The 12300-nt window shown below is 40.3% G+C and overlaps 1 protein-coding gene across 1 annotated transcript in view; it reads right to left on the reverse strand.

Annotated features, from left to right (window-relative positions):
* Nucleotides 1-3041: 3041 nt before the first annotated feature.
* SYNPO2 (synaptopodin 2) overlaps nucleotides 3042-12300 on the reverse strand; it is a 185871-nt gene continuing 176612 nt past the window's right edge. The window contains exon 5 of the mRNA XM_056116935.1: nucleotides 3042-3735. Within this exon, the coding sequence (XP_055972910.1) occupies nucleotides 3199-3735 (537 nt within the window). The 3' untranslated portion in view covers nucleotides 3042-3198. The remainder of the gene's footprint in view (nucleotides 3736-12300) is intronic.

The raw sequence follows: 12300 nt of genomic DNA on the forward strand, positions 1-12300 counted from the left end.
ACTGACCAAAGAAGCATCTTTTGCTTGGCGGAGTAATATTGTAAATCCTGGCTTCTTAAAACATTGATTTTAATTAAAAAGCATTCACTTCTTTAAGTGAAAGATGTGCAACTTTTTGTTGTCTTTTTAAAATCTAGAATAAATTCAGATAGCTTCACACTATTGACATTTCTTGTTTTGGGGCCACACTTGGCAGTACTAAAGTTTGGGGCCACACTTGTCTATTTCCCAGATTCTAACACACAGAGCATATCCTTTATCCTTCTGAGACATCTCCCTGACCCATGATGGATAATTTTGATCTACTATTGCAGAGAGCCCGGCAAGCTACCGAGAGTATTGGATATGCCAGACACAGTAACAACAAAGTCTCCAATGGAGACGTTACTGGGCCCGCTCGAGCAAATCGACGATCAACGGGAGGGCCTTTACCTTTACCTTTACCTTATTGCAGAGAGAGAGAGAGAAAGAGAGAGAGAGAGAGAGAGAGAGAGAGAGAGAGAGAGAGAGAGAGAGAGATTTACAAAAAATAATATCTAAACTTAAAATGTCATCTATTTTGAGTATAGTGAAAGCCTAGAGAATAATATAATCTACATAAATGCCTGGAATTTGGGTATATCAAATACTCAGAGCAATGAAAATGAAGTTTAGCATTTATAAAAAAAAAAAGCATTAAAATAGGATTTGATCCCACAAAAGGGAATGTAATTTTGTGTGTGTGGTTCCAGGGTCTTGGATCTGTAAGGCATGTGCTCTGTCACTGTTCCGTATCCCTATCCTGGGAACGTCTTCTTCTGTTAAATCCCTCATTTCTTAATTATACTAACATCTAGAATGAATTAACTATGAGAATAAAGTCTGAACTAGTATTTTATGTAGGGAAGTCCTAGAATTTGATCATAGACAAAAGAATACTAATAAATGCTTTAATTTCTCATAGAAATCCATAGAAATCAATAATTGCATCTTTTAATTTGATATAATCAATACTAATAAAAAATAATATAATGTAACTTTAGAAAATACTCTTCTTTGCTCCATAACTAAACAAGGTAGTTGTTGGATATTCTATCTCAAATAGAACTTACTGTGATTTCTTCAACTTTTTAGTCCTTTACTTTCAAGATTAGGAATTGATTGGAATTTAACCCTGAATATTTTTCAGGTTTTATTCTGTAAAAGAAATCATGAGGGCTGGAGCAATAGCACAGCGGGTAGGGCATTTGCCTTGCACGCAGTTGACCCGGGTTCAATTCCCATATGGTCCCCTGAGCACCACCAGGGGTAATTCCTGAGCACAGAGCCAGGAGTAACCCCTGTGCATCGCCCGGTGTGACCCAAAAGTAAAAAAAGGAAAAAAAAGATATCATGATAATTTTAAGTTCAAGAGTTTAAAAGTACAATAATGACATTTTAAAAACCTAAGAAATTTTGAATGGTTGGTACTTTTTAAAGCATTCTTGATACTTGCTTGTGATGTGAAATACTTGACTTTACTTGTATTTAATACTTTGTGGGTGTGGCAGTAAGGAGCAGGTGGTTGACTTACTGTCTAGTGTTCCCACTAACTCGGCATGGGTCATGGAATTCACTAAGCAGCTGTTTAACTTCCTTTGAACATCCAAAGGATGGCTTTCTAAAGAAGCACACTTGTTGCATGTTTTCTGAAACTAAAGAAACGGTCATGCCCCAACAGTTGCATAATAACAGACATGTCCATCTACCACTTCCTGAAATCCATTAGTAGCTTTGCTCTTCATATCAACCTTTGCTCCACGTAATACATAGCCTAAAGCCTGCTGCCCAACAATTTCTTCTGGACCTTTAATGACCTTTCACCTGTACTGACACCAACATACTCTTCAATTTTATCATGATACATACCTGAGAAGCAACAAAAATGAATAAAGTCATTCAAGTAACACAAGAACCTCAGACTACCAGAGTAGAGAAGGACATAAAATATTAGGTAATGTGATCTTCTTACTTGATCATGGGCACTTGATCATTGTATAACTGAAACCCAAGCACAAAATTTATAAGCCTATAACTGTACCTCATGGTGTTTCACTAATAAAAAAAATTATAATAAAAAAAAACCATCACCGCCTCAGACTACTGGGTTTAAGTCATTAGAAATAAATCTCTACGAAAATCTTGGTATTTCTTACACGTCAAATCATTTACTTCAAGAGTCTTTCTCAAACATATAATTAGATTAAACTTAAATGTTGATCTCTTTCTGAGACCTCCAACATTTCAGTTCTAAAAGGCGACTTTCTTACATATTTTAAGTGCTTTGAAAAATTATAAAACGTCAAGGAAATCACTTTTTAGATGATGGTTTACGGGCATGTCCTATTGAAAACTCCACTATTATAGTCCTATTATATTAAAGCCAATTAGTATGCCATATTTTTAAAAATCCCCTTCACTATATTTCATTAATTCTTTAATCAGGGCACAGAGAAGAAAATTTCATATTATACCAGTTGAGCATTTTAGATGTCTAGACTATCACTGTCACCCCGTTGTTCATCGATTTACTCGAGCGGGTGCCAGTAATGTCTTCATTCATCCCTGTCACGTGCTAGTGTAGCCCAATGGCATATTGGAGGCTCTTTCAGGGTCAGGGGAATGAGGAACATCATTGTTACTGTTTTTGGCATATCGAGTATGCCACGGGTAGCTTGCCAGGCTCTGCCATGCGGGCAGGATGCTCTCAGTAGCTTGCCAGGCTGTCCAAGAGGGATGGAGGCTTTTGGGGCAGCCTCTAATCACCTTTACAGGTGTTCCCAATCAGGAATATATGCAGGCAGGATACTCTCAGTAGCCTGCCGGGTTCTCTGAGAGTGAGAACTAGACAATAAGAGGTCATCTTATTTTATGTCTAGACTACCACATAAAAATGAAATAAATGGAATTTAGTCTATGAATTACATATCTGTGCCAAAATAATGTAGAAAATGGTTTTTTCTCCAAAGAAATTTCTCTATGCGTCAGCAAAAAGGGCAGTGATTCACACTCACATATGCATATCCATGCATATGCATTCCCACATACACAAACACATACAGAATGACCTCTGAGAACAAGCCAGGGTCAAAAGTGTATCTACAACTACTGAAAAATTTAAAAACTCTATGAAGAAACATTTGAAAACAAATACTGTGCACCTTCAGTTACTCTGAACTTTCAAGTTTGGCGTCTCCATCCCCGTGGGTGTGGGTTGTAGTTGCTGTCAGCTACTGGAAGAGAGTAATCAGACCTGGTGTCAAAGGACATTTCAGATTCATTTCTGGAAGGCTGCCTATAATATGCATATGGCAACTGGGAACTGTATGGGGAGTTGGGGAGCATACTATTAGTGGACAGGGTTGCAACGTTAGACTCTCGCCTTCCAAATGAACCCATCCCGGCTTTCTGGGATTCAGGAACATAGGACAGTCTCCCATTCCAATCGTCAGGAGGCCCTGGAAGCATCTTCCTGCGAGCAGCTGAGACCACGTTTGCTACGATGGATTCCTGAATGTTTCTGGGTTGAAAGGCGTCATCCACCAGCCCGAGAGGAGACTGTGCTGCTGCCTCCCAAGGAGTCAGTCTCTTGTTTCTTTTGGTGAGCCCATCGACTGCTGGGCTAGTATAGCTGTACGCAGGCTGGAACGCCCAGGGAGATGCAGAGAAGGCAGGTGGGACTGGTCTTCCAGGAAGAGAAAGGGAGCGTCCACTCTCCTAGAAACAATGAAAAGGTGAATATAGGCAGTCTGCCTGGTGTATTGTTACACTGATTTGGGTCTTTCAACCTCCTCACCTAATTGTTCACTTTCTCTTTGAACCCAAACTCCAGCTGCTACCATGTCTCTTGGGACCTCCCTTGTGCATAACCACGATGGCAAGGTTTCTGTCACCCCACAGAGTCTGGTATCCTCCATATATTCACATCAGTCTTGTTTTCCTGGCACAAAAATCAACAAACCCTATCGACTGTCCCAGAAAGAGACCAGAGCTACTGGACTTTTACTTTTCCCAAGTGGCTTTTAATCTGCTGTTTTATTTTTAGTCTCTGAGTCTAGCAAAACCAAACAAGGCTACTTATATGTGTTGGATGTTCTTGGACTATGGCAATTAAGGACATTTCTCCTCTCAAAGTTGATTTCTAGATTGGTGGCCATCCCATGGCTCCTTATTTCTTTCCTAGGTTGGTGTGGTGCCCCCTGTCAGTAGGGAAACACTCCTACCTCTTGTTTAATTTGTGTTTTGCTTCCTTATGTGGACATTACCTTTTTTTTTTCATTGTGCTTCTGCTGCATTCCCCCGAGTAAGCGAAATACTTGATTTGTCTAGTGTACAGAAATAAAACTTGTTGCAATCAAATTTCTTCTTTTACACCTGCATCTCCAGGGAACTTCAGGACTGTTTGTCTACATTACTTTCACACACTCCTATTTCACTCGAAACTCTTATTATTTGATTTTTTTTCTAGTGGTTCTGGGAACAAACTCCAATACACACACAAGCAAGGAAAGTGTTGTACCACTGACCTACATTCTCCAGCCCTGCTGGAGAATGCTTCACATAATTTTCTTCTTTGCTTCACATAATTTTCTTCTTTGAGGTAAAAATTAGCATAGGTGTATATATACATATATATTTAAACAAAAGTCACTGCAGTGCTTATACATGTGTTTGTTTCATAAAAAGTTTTTATTTCTTGATATGGTTCTTAAAGTGAATAATAAGACTTGGATTTGGGCAAAATATCTCAGATTCAAATGTATTGTTTTTGTTTTATTTTTATATCAGACACATAAGGAAAGTAGCAGATTCATTCCTGCATTGAATATGAAGAGGATGAGGATGTTCACATAGTGGATTTTGCTTATTTTTAACCATTAAAATTTTAGTAGTGGTGTTTGACCTCAGCTCAAAGAAATTTTCATTAATTTCTTTGTTTCTTTTTCACTTAATGGTTAGGAGTAGGAGAAAGTCTGACTTTTTTTTGCCATTTTAGGACTTGGATCCCTGTTTTCATAATTTATGTGTTGGTTTCAATTATTCACTTAACAAAATATTTATTAAATTCTTAATATTTCCAGTGGGCTGGAGCGATAGCACAATAGTAGGGCGTTTGCCTTGCACGCAGCCAACATGGCCAACCCGAGTTCGATTCCTCTACCCCTCTCGGAGAGCCCGGCAAGCTACGGAGAGTATCTAGCCTGCACGGCAGAGCCTGGCAAGCTATCCGTGATGTATTTGATATGCCAAACACAGTAACAATAAAAGTCTCCAATGGAGACATTACTGGACTCACTGGAGCAAATTGATGAACAACAGGAGGACAGTGACAGTGAATATTTCCAGTACCTCTTGTGTGAGCTAAAGAATCAAAGATGACTCAGCTCAAGTCTGTCTGCAGGAAACAGTCTGGTACCAAATAACTACAATTACAGGTTAATCTGTAACAGGAATCCAATTTGGGAAGAAACTCTTTCCTTCTCTAGACAGGATGAAAAGGGAATTTTCTACACTGACCTAGGTACTAATGCTTATTAAATGATGAGAAATTTAGCTTTAATCTCAGACAGTGTGTATCGATATCCCTTTATCTTTATCCATGGAAGAGAGAGAACATTGGTCTCTTGAGTGACTGGGACAGCTTCAGATTTCAGTGGCATCTGTCTACTCTCTGCTGTGGTCTTTCCTCAGCTATAGCAAGCATCTCAAAAGTCATCTTCAGAAGAAATTTAAAACAACAGAGACCAGAAGAAATAGAAACAAAGAGATCTAATATTCACAGCACTAGGAGGCTCCTGCATCTACATATAAATCATTAACACCACATGTGCTAACAAGTGGAAAAAGAAATTCTGATCAATAAAGTTTTAAAGTGCAGTATGAATGCATTCCCTTGGCAATGGGACATCCCGAACCCTAGATTTTCCTCCACTGGAGCCAGAGAGATAACTCAGGCTCTGAGCATTTTATGCACATAGGCGCTCTGGGTTTGATCCCTGGCACACACAATCCACCCCCTCCAACACAAGAGGTGACCCTATAAAAACAAAAATAGACATTTATTTTCTAGTATTTTCCCTCTGAACTTAGCTTGAAAATTTTCAAAAGGTCATGCCAAAAGTGAAAATGTTCAAAAGGTCATTGACATTCTAGTAAAGATGAGATTTTTGTGCTTATTCGGCTAAGGTAAAAATATTAATTGGTTGAGTGTGTGTGTGTATATGTGTGTTTGTGTGTATGAGAGAGAGAGAGGAGAGAGAGGGAGCAGAGGGGGACAGTTATAAATTTGAAGCATAATACTGAAAGTACAGAAGTGAAAACAAAGAAAATTGTCAAAAGAGTAAGTCAAGCCCTGCTTTTTTTTTATTCTTGGGGCAGTGGGGACAGCCAAGTGGTATAGGGGACACCCGGGCTGTCCCAGGTGGTGCTCAGGAGACCATGTGTCTCTGGGGATCAGAGCCTCTCTCATACACACAAGCCCTGCGAGCTATCTCCTCAGTCCCAGTCAAGGATGTCTAAAGAGGAATTCAAAATAGTGCTGGAGTTAAAAACAGTTATTGTACAGAACACAAATACACCCCACATAGAATCAGGACTGAGGGTGGGGAGGGAACTCAGTTTCCTCAATAAAGGAAGTGGAAAGGGCTACTCCTCGTCTCCCTCACATTGCCAACTAGGCTCCTTAAAGTGCCAATGAGAGATGAAATTACAAATTATCTTAGGTTAGACTCACATGCATGGTATAAATAATTCTTTAGGTCCATTGTTGTTTCTGTTTGTGCCAAAAATATTGCAGTTTTCTGCCACTTCTTAAACCCCTAATTTCAACGCATTTCTGCTAAGCCAGTTCACATCTTGTTCTCTGCTGTTATTTCCTTCTGTCCATCTCTGTCTCCAGGCTCATGCTGTTCCAAGCCTGGCTGACTAAATGAAGCCATGTGATCTATTCTAAGCCAGAAATGACCAAAGAGGTCTGAAAATAAAAGGTGTTTCTTCTGTTTTGGAGATTAAATGTCAAGTGGCAGAATCTCGGGATGACACAGGTTTGACCGTAGGTTGTAGATTCTACTATGGATTAGCCTAGAATCAAAAGAAGCCAAATTTTTGATATGAGGGCATTTCACCATAGTCAGTGATAGCCAGCATCATATGTGATGCTTATGAGACAATATTATATGGGGGATCAAACCTACAGCTCCTGCATGCAAAGTATGGGCTCAGCCCTTTAAGTTATACTCCTGGATCCATTATCTTGACCTCTTAGAATAGATGCATAGACATAAACACAGATAGCAAATATTCTTTCAGATTATTCTTAAGACTTAAACCCTTCTATTTTCCTGAGTCCTTACCCCAGAGAAGGTGGCTAACTTATTCTCTGAGGTTTTACCTCAGGGAAGGGGGCCAACTTATTTCCAGGACACTTCTATGGGTTCATGGCCTCTTCTTTATATTAAACTGGTTTGTCCCCATAACCTCGCCCTGTGATCCTGATAAAATAGAAACATATCTCTCCTATGTCTGCATTGCCATTTCTTCACCCATTGCAGCTACCTTTACCCTCTCTGCAGTCACCATTCTGTTGCTCTCCTTCCTTTTCAAACTTTGGAATAGTCTATGATATTAATCAGTTTTCTGCTTCCAGTCTGTTAGGTTGGGCCAATGCAGATCAACTATCTTGATGTTCTTTATTTTTGGCACAACTGGTAGTGCCTAGAGGAGTCTACTGGCTCAGTGTTCAGGGTTTATTTTCAGCAGAGTTTAGGGTGAGGGGCACAGGATTGAACACGAGCCTCTGCATGCAAAGTGCTCCATCCCATCCATCCATCTCCTGGACACACCACCTTGATCTTCTAGCTTGGATATATAAACACAGACACAAACACCAAAAGCAAACCCACAGGGACAGCATGCAGCTCAAACATGGAGGGCCCAAGTCCTTGGGCAGCTGGCAGAGTGAACAGCACACAGAGAACATCATCCGGTATATTTAGAGCAGCATGTCCTTCAAGGGTTCAACCTAGAAGAGTGTGCCAACCTTCAGCTGCTCCAATATTCTATGTGCAGTAAAGGCTGTAAAGATTCCCACTGGATCACCATTCACCTGGTGTTCTATATTCCCATTAAGAGCACAGTTAAAACACAGTGGAGTTTAAACAACAGCAAACTCAAATAGATGACTGACTCTGTGCTCAGTTTGGTGCTAATTGCTTCACATAATCCTCATACTGACCCCATGAAGTAGGCACTATTATTAAACTTAGTTTCCAGATGAACTCAGGGAGACTTGAAGAGGGTAAGCAGCTTCCCCAAAGGTAGGAAGCCAGTAAAATGCAGGCACAGAGGAGTTGAACCCAGGTTGACTCATACCAATAACCTTTATCAAACATGACACTGCACTCGGTATAAAACTGTTTTGAGAAAACATCTTTCTAAAAAGAGTTTTCAATGTGAGTAAACGAAATGAAAGACTGTAGAAAAGAGGCCTTTTACATTTTGATCAAATGTGAACTACTCGGTTCTGGGATCTTGCCAGCTGTCACAAGCACAAGTAGGTTGTTCTTAAAGTGTCTGGTAACCAGTTACATTGTCAGGAAACACTTGACATTCAAGAAGGAAGTGCCATCAGAGTTTGACTTAGGAGAGAATTCTAAAGTAATGCAAAGAGCCTAGAAGCCAAAGGACATCAGTGGGATATAGGTTTTGAAGTTCAAACCCTGGAATGCTGAAAAACTCTTGGCTGGAATCCCGCTTACATAAGCACAGTAGAGAAAAGGCCTCCCCTTGACCATTCTTACTCCAACTCCTTTCTCTCTTAAGCACTCTGTCAATAAGAACTTATCACAGACCTATAATTTATCATGAACAGATTCCAGTAACAATAAGTGGCATTTTTTCTTGTCTTATCTTTCAAAGAAAAAAAAACCTCAGAGCCTCACACATGCCAGGCATGATGTACTTTATGCCTGAACTACCTTCTTGTCCCTTCCCTGGTATTTTACTTATCGCTCAGGTTTTCTGAAACACAGATGTCCAAGAAGGAGCAGGTGAAGAGAAACACCAGGCATTTTCCAGTTCCCGACTTACTCAAAACTCTTTGGGGTCCCTGATAAGTCCTTTTTGCCTCCTATTTGCCGCACTTGATGCTAACTCATACTTTAAAATACATCAGGTACTGGGGGGATGGTTCAACCATAGCTTTGCATGCTGGAGGCCTGGGTTTGATTGCAACCCAGAACTGGTGCCTGGAGCACTGCTCTGGAGTGACCCCCAAGCAGAACATGGAACCAGGAATATCACCAATCACTGCCAGCCGTGGCTCTCCAAACCAAAATAAAGAAAGAAAGAAAATACATTCAGTATCTGAATGTTTCCACTGCCTCTGCTGGTACCCTCTTAGACTAAATCTTTCATCTCTTGCCTGAATTCTTGCTCCAGTCTCCTACTTATTTTTTTTATGGTTCCAACCTTGAGGTTTAAGTCCATTTTCAATATGGCTGCCACAATTATCCCATGAAAATCCAAATCTGAGTATGTTACTTAATTCTCTGTTTAAAACCTTCTCATTTCAAAAAAGAAAAAAGCACAGTTCTTGTGTTAATCCACAAGGCCTTCCCTATCTGTCGTGTCCATCCTTCCTTACACCACTGAGTTGATCTCTCCCTCTCACATTACCCTGACTCTTGGCTCAATTTGGCAACGCTGGGCACACACTGGGCACATCTGTATCTCTGGACCTTTAAACTCACTGGTGCTTCTGCAGTGCTCCAGATATCAGCAGGATTCTGCTTCATCGATACTTCTATTCCTCTTTTTAAAGTTTTAGGTGTGAACCAATAGATTTTTTAAAAATAAAACAGATTTTACTCTTATATTTAGAAGAAAATTCCTTTGTAACAAGAGTTAGGATGTACATGACACAGGAAAACAGCATTACAGATCAGAATGAAGGTGGGCTTGCCTGATGACAGACCCAGATCTCTGGCCTTTGCCTCTGGATACCCCTAGACCCCACCTTTCCCAGCCATGTGCTGCAGGCTACCTCCTCAAGATGAGTTAAAGAGTCAGTTGAGTGCCATGTAGCCCAACAAATGCAGAGGATTGATTCTCATTATTGTGAGAAGAGTTTGCACAGCCTTAAAAGGTGTCAGAGACCTGGCAGAACCTTTTGTTCAAGAGCAAAGGCAGAGGCAGGCTGCTGGCCCAGGATAAAAATAGGAGGAAGCCGTGCCTTTGAAGTGGCATTAGCACCCCAGCTACTGCAATGCCAGCTGCACCAACCAGGCCTCATTCCCCTGCTAACTCTGGGTTGCCAAAACAAGTATCTTGGTTTTTATTTAAAAAAAAAACTTGTTATAAAGAAATAAAAACAACCACATTTGGAGTCAAAGGGATAGTACAGAAGTTTAGGCATCTGCTTTGCACATACCAACTCTGGTTTGACCTTCAGCACAACATATAGTTCCCTGAACACTGCCAGGGTTGACCCCTGAGCACAGTACCAGGAGTAAGGTCTGAAGACTGCTGGGTGTGGCCGCCAGACAGATAAATGAACAAACAAAACCGCATATTGAATGTGCAGCTAAGACGATGGTCGGAAGGAATCTGGGCCTCTATTTCTGGGATCTTTTTCATCTTCAAGGCAATGATCACAAGATACATGGGTGGAATTTTTACTATGTACTAGAGTCACAGTTCCAAGCACACTTCATTAACTCATTTTATTCTGTCAACAGCTCTATAATCCTCATCTTGAAATAAGGGAACTGAAGCAGAAAAATGTGGTGCTAACACAGGTCACCCAGTATTGTATAGGGAAACTGCATAAGTAAAGCCCTAATATAAAATTTTATTTAAATAATGTACGTTAAGGTATTAAGTCTGTCTATGGAAAGCAATGTCTATATTGATATTTTCTGATATTTTCTATATTTTTATCTTTTGTTTACCCTGAGAAATGTATATCTCTCAAGAAATTATAGCCTATAAAAATCTCCGAACATGATTGTCATTCAATGCCTCCTTTGCAAACCACAGCACCCAAAAGGAGAGAGAGAACAAAAGGGAATGCCCTGCCACAGAGGCAGGGTGGAATGGGGGGATGGGAGGTGGGAGGGATACTGGGACCCGTGGTGGTGGAAAATGGCCACTGGTGGAGGGATGGGTACTTGATCATTGTATAACTGAAACCCAAGCACAAAAATTTGTAAGTCTACAACTGTACTCATGGTTTGTCACTAATAAAAATTAAATTAAAAAATATGCAAAATAAAAAATGGTAGGCAAAGGCAAAGGCCCTCCCGTTGTTTATCGATTTGCTCGAGCGGGTCCAGTAACGTCTCCATTGGAGACTTTGTTGTTACTGTGTCTGGCATATCGAATACTCTCAGTAGCTTGCCGGGCTCTCCGAGAGGGGCGGAGGAATCGAACTCGGGTCAGCCATGTTGGCTGCATGCAAGGCAAACGCCCTACCGCTGTGCTAAAAAATGGTAGTAAAATAGAAAAAATGCTCTGACTAAAGTGGTCTGTTAAAGGGAATAGAGAGAGAGACAGAGAGAGAGAAAGAGGAGAGAGGGAGGGAGAGAAAGAGAGAGAGAGAGAGAGAGAGGCCAGTCATAGAGGCAAGCTGTGATAGGTGGGTGTCGGGAGGTAAAATGGGGACATTGATGGTGGGAAATGTACAATGGTGAAGGGATGGGTGTAGTAACAATGTATGACTGAGACTCCATCATGAACAATTTTGCAACTGTGATTCAATTTAAAAAAAAAACAATAATAAAGTAAAATGGTCTGTGTAAGGCCAGGAAGAAGGGTAGTGTGGAGCTCTGCATGCAGGAGGCCTAGGTTTGATCCCTAGTACCATGTTTCCCTGAACACCGCCAGAAGTGACTCCTGAGCACTGAGCCAGAAGTAGCCCTGAGAACCATAAGGTATTATCCATCCCCCACACATCAATTTAAAAGTTTTTGTAATTCTTGGGCAAAAGCCTTAAATATATATTTTATAAAATTTTTACTTTAGTCTGAACATAAGAATAACATTTTAAAAACACATTTCATTTTCTGAAAAGTTAAATCCTCCGCAAGACTTAAATGGAAAAAAGTCAAATAGATTGCTATTGTGAAAAAGAAATAACAATGGATATCAAATTATAATTTTGTCTCTTTATATAGATTAAAAAATAATGTCACAATGAATAAATGAATGGATCTGATCTTATGAGTTTTATTCTTTTCTTTCTTTCACTTTTTGGGCCGCAACTGACTGCTCAGGGTTTACTCC

This window comes from Sorex fumeus, unplaced genomic scaffold, assembly GCF_029834395.1.
Source record: "Sorex fumeus unplaced genomic scaffold, SorFum_2.1 ptg000033l, whole genome shotgun sequence".
Classification (NCBI taxonomy): Eukaryota; Metazoa; Chordata; class Mammalia; order Eulipotyphla; family Soricidae; genus Sorex; species Sorex fumeus.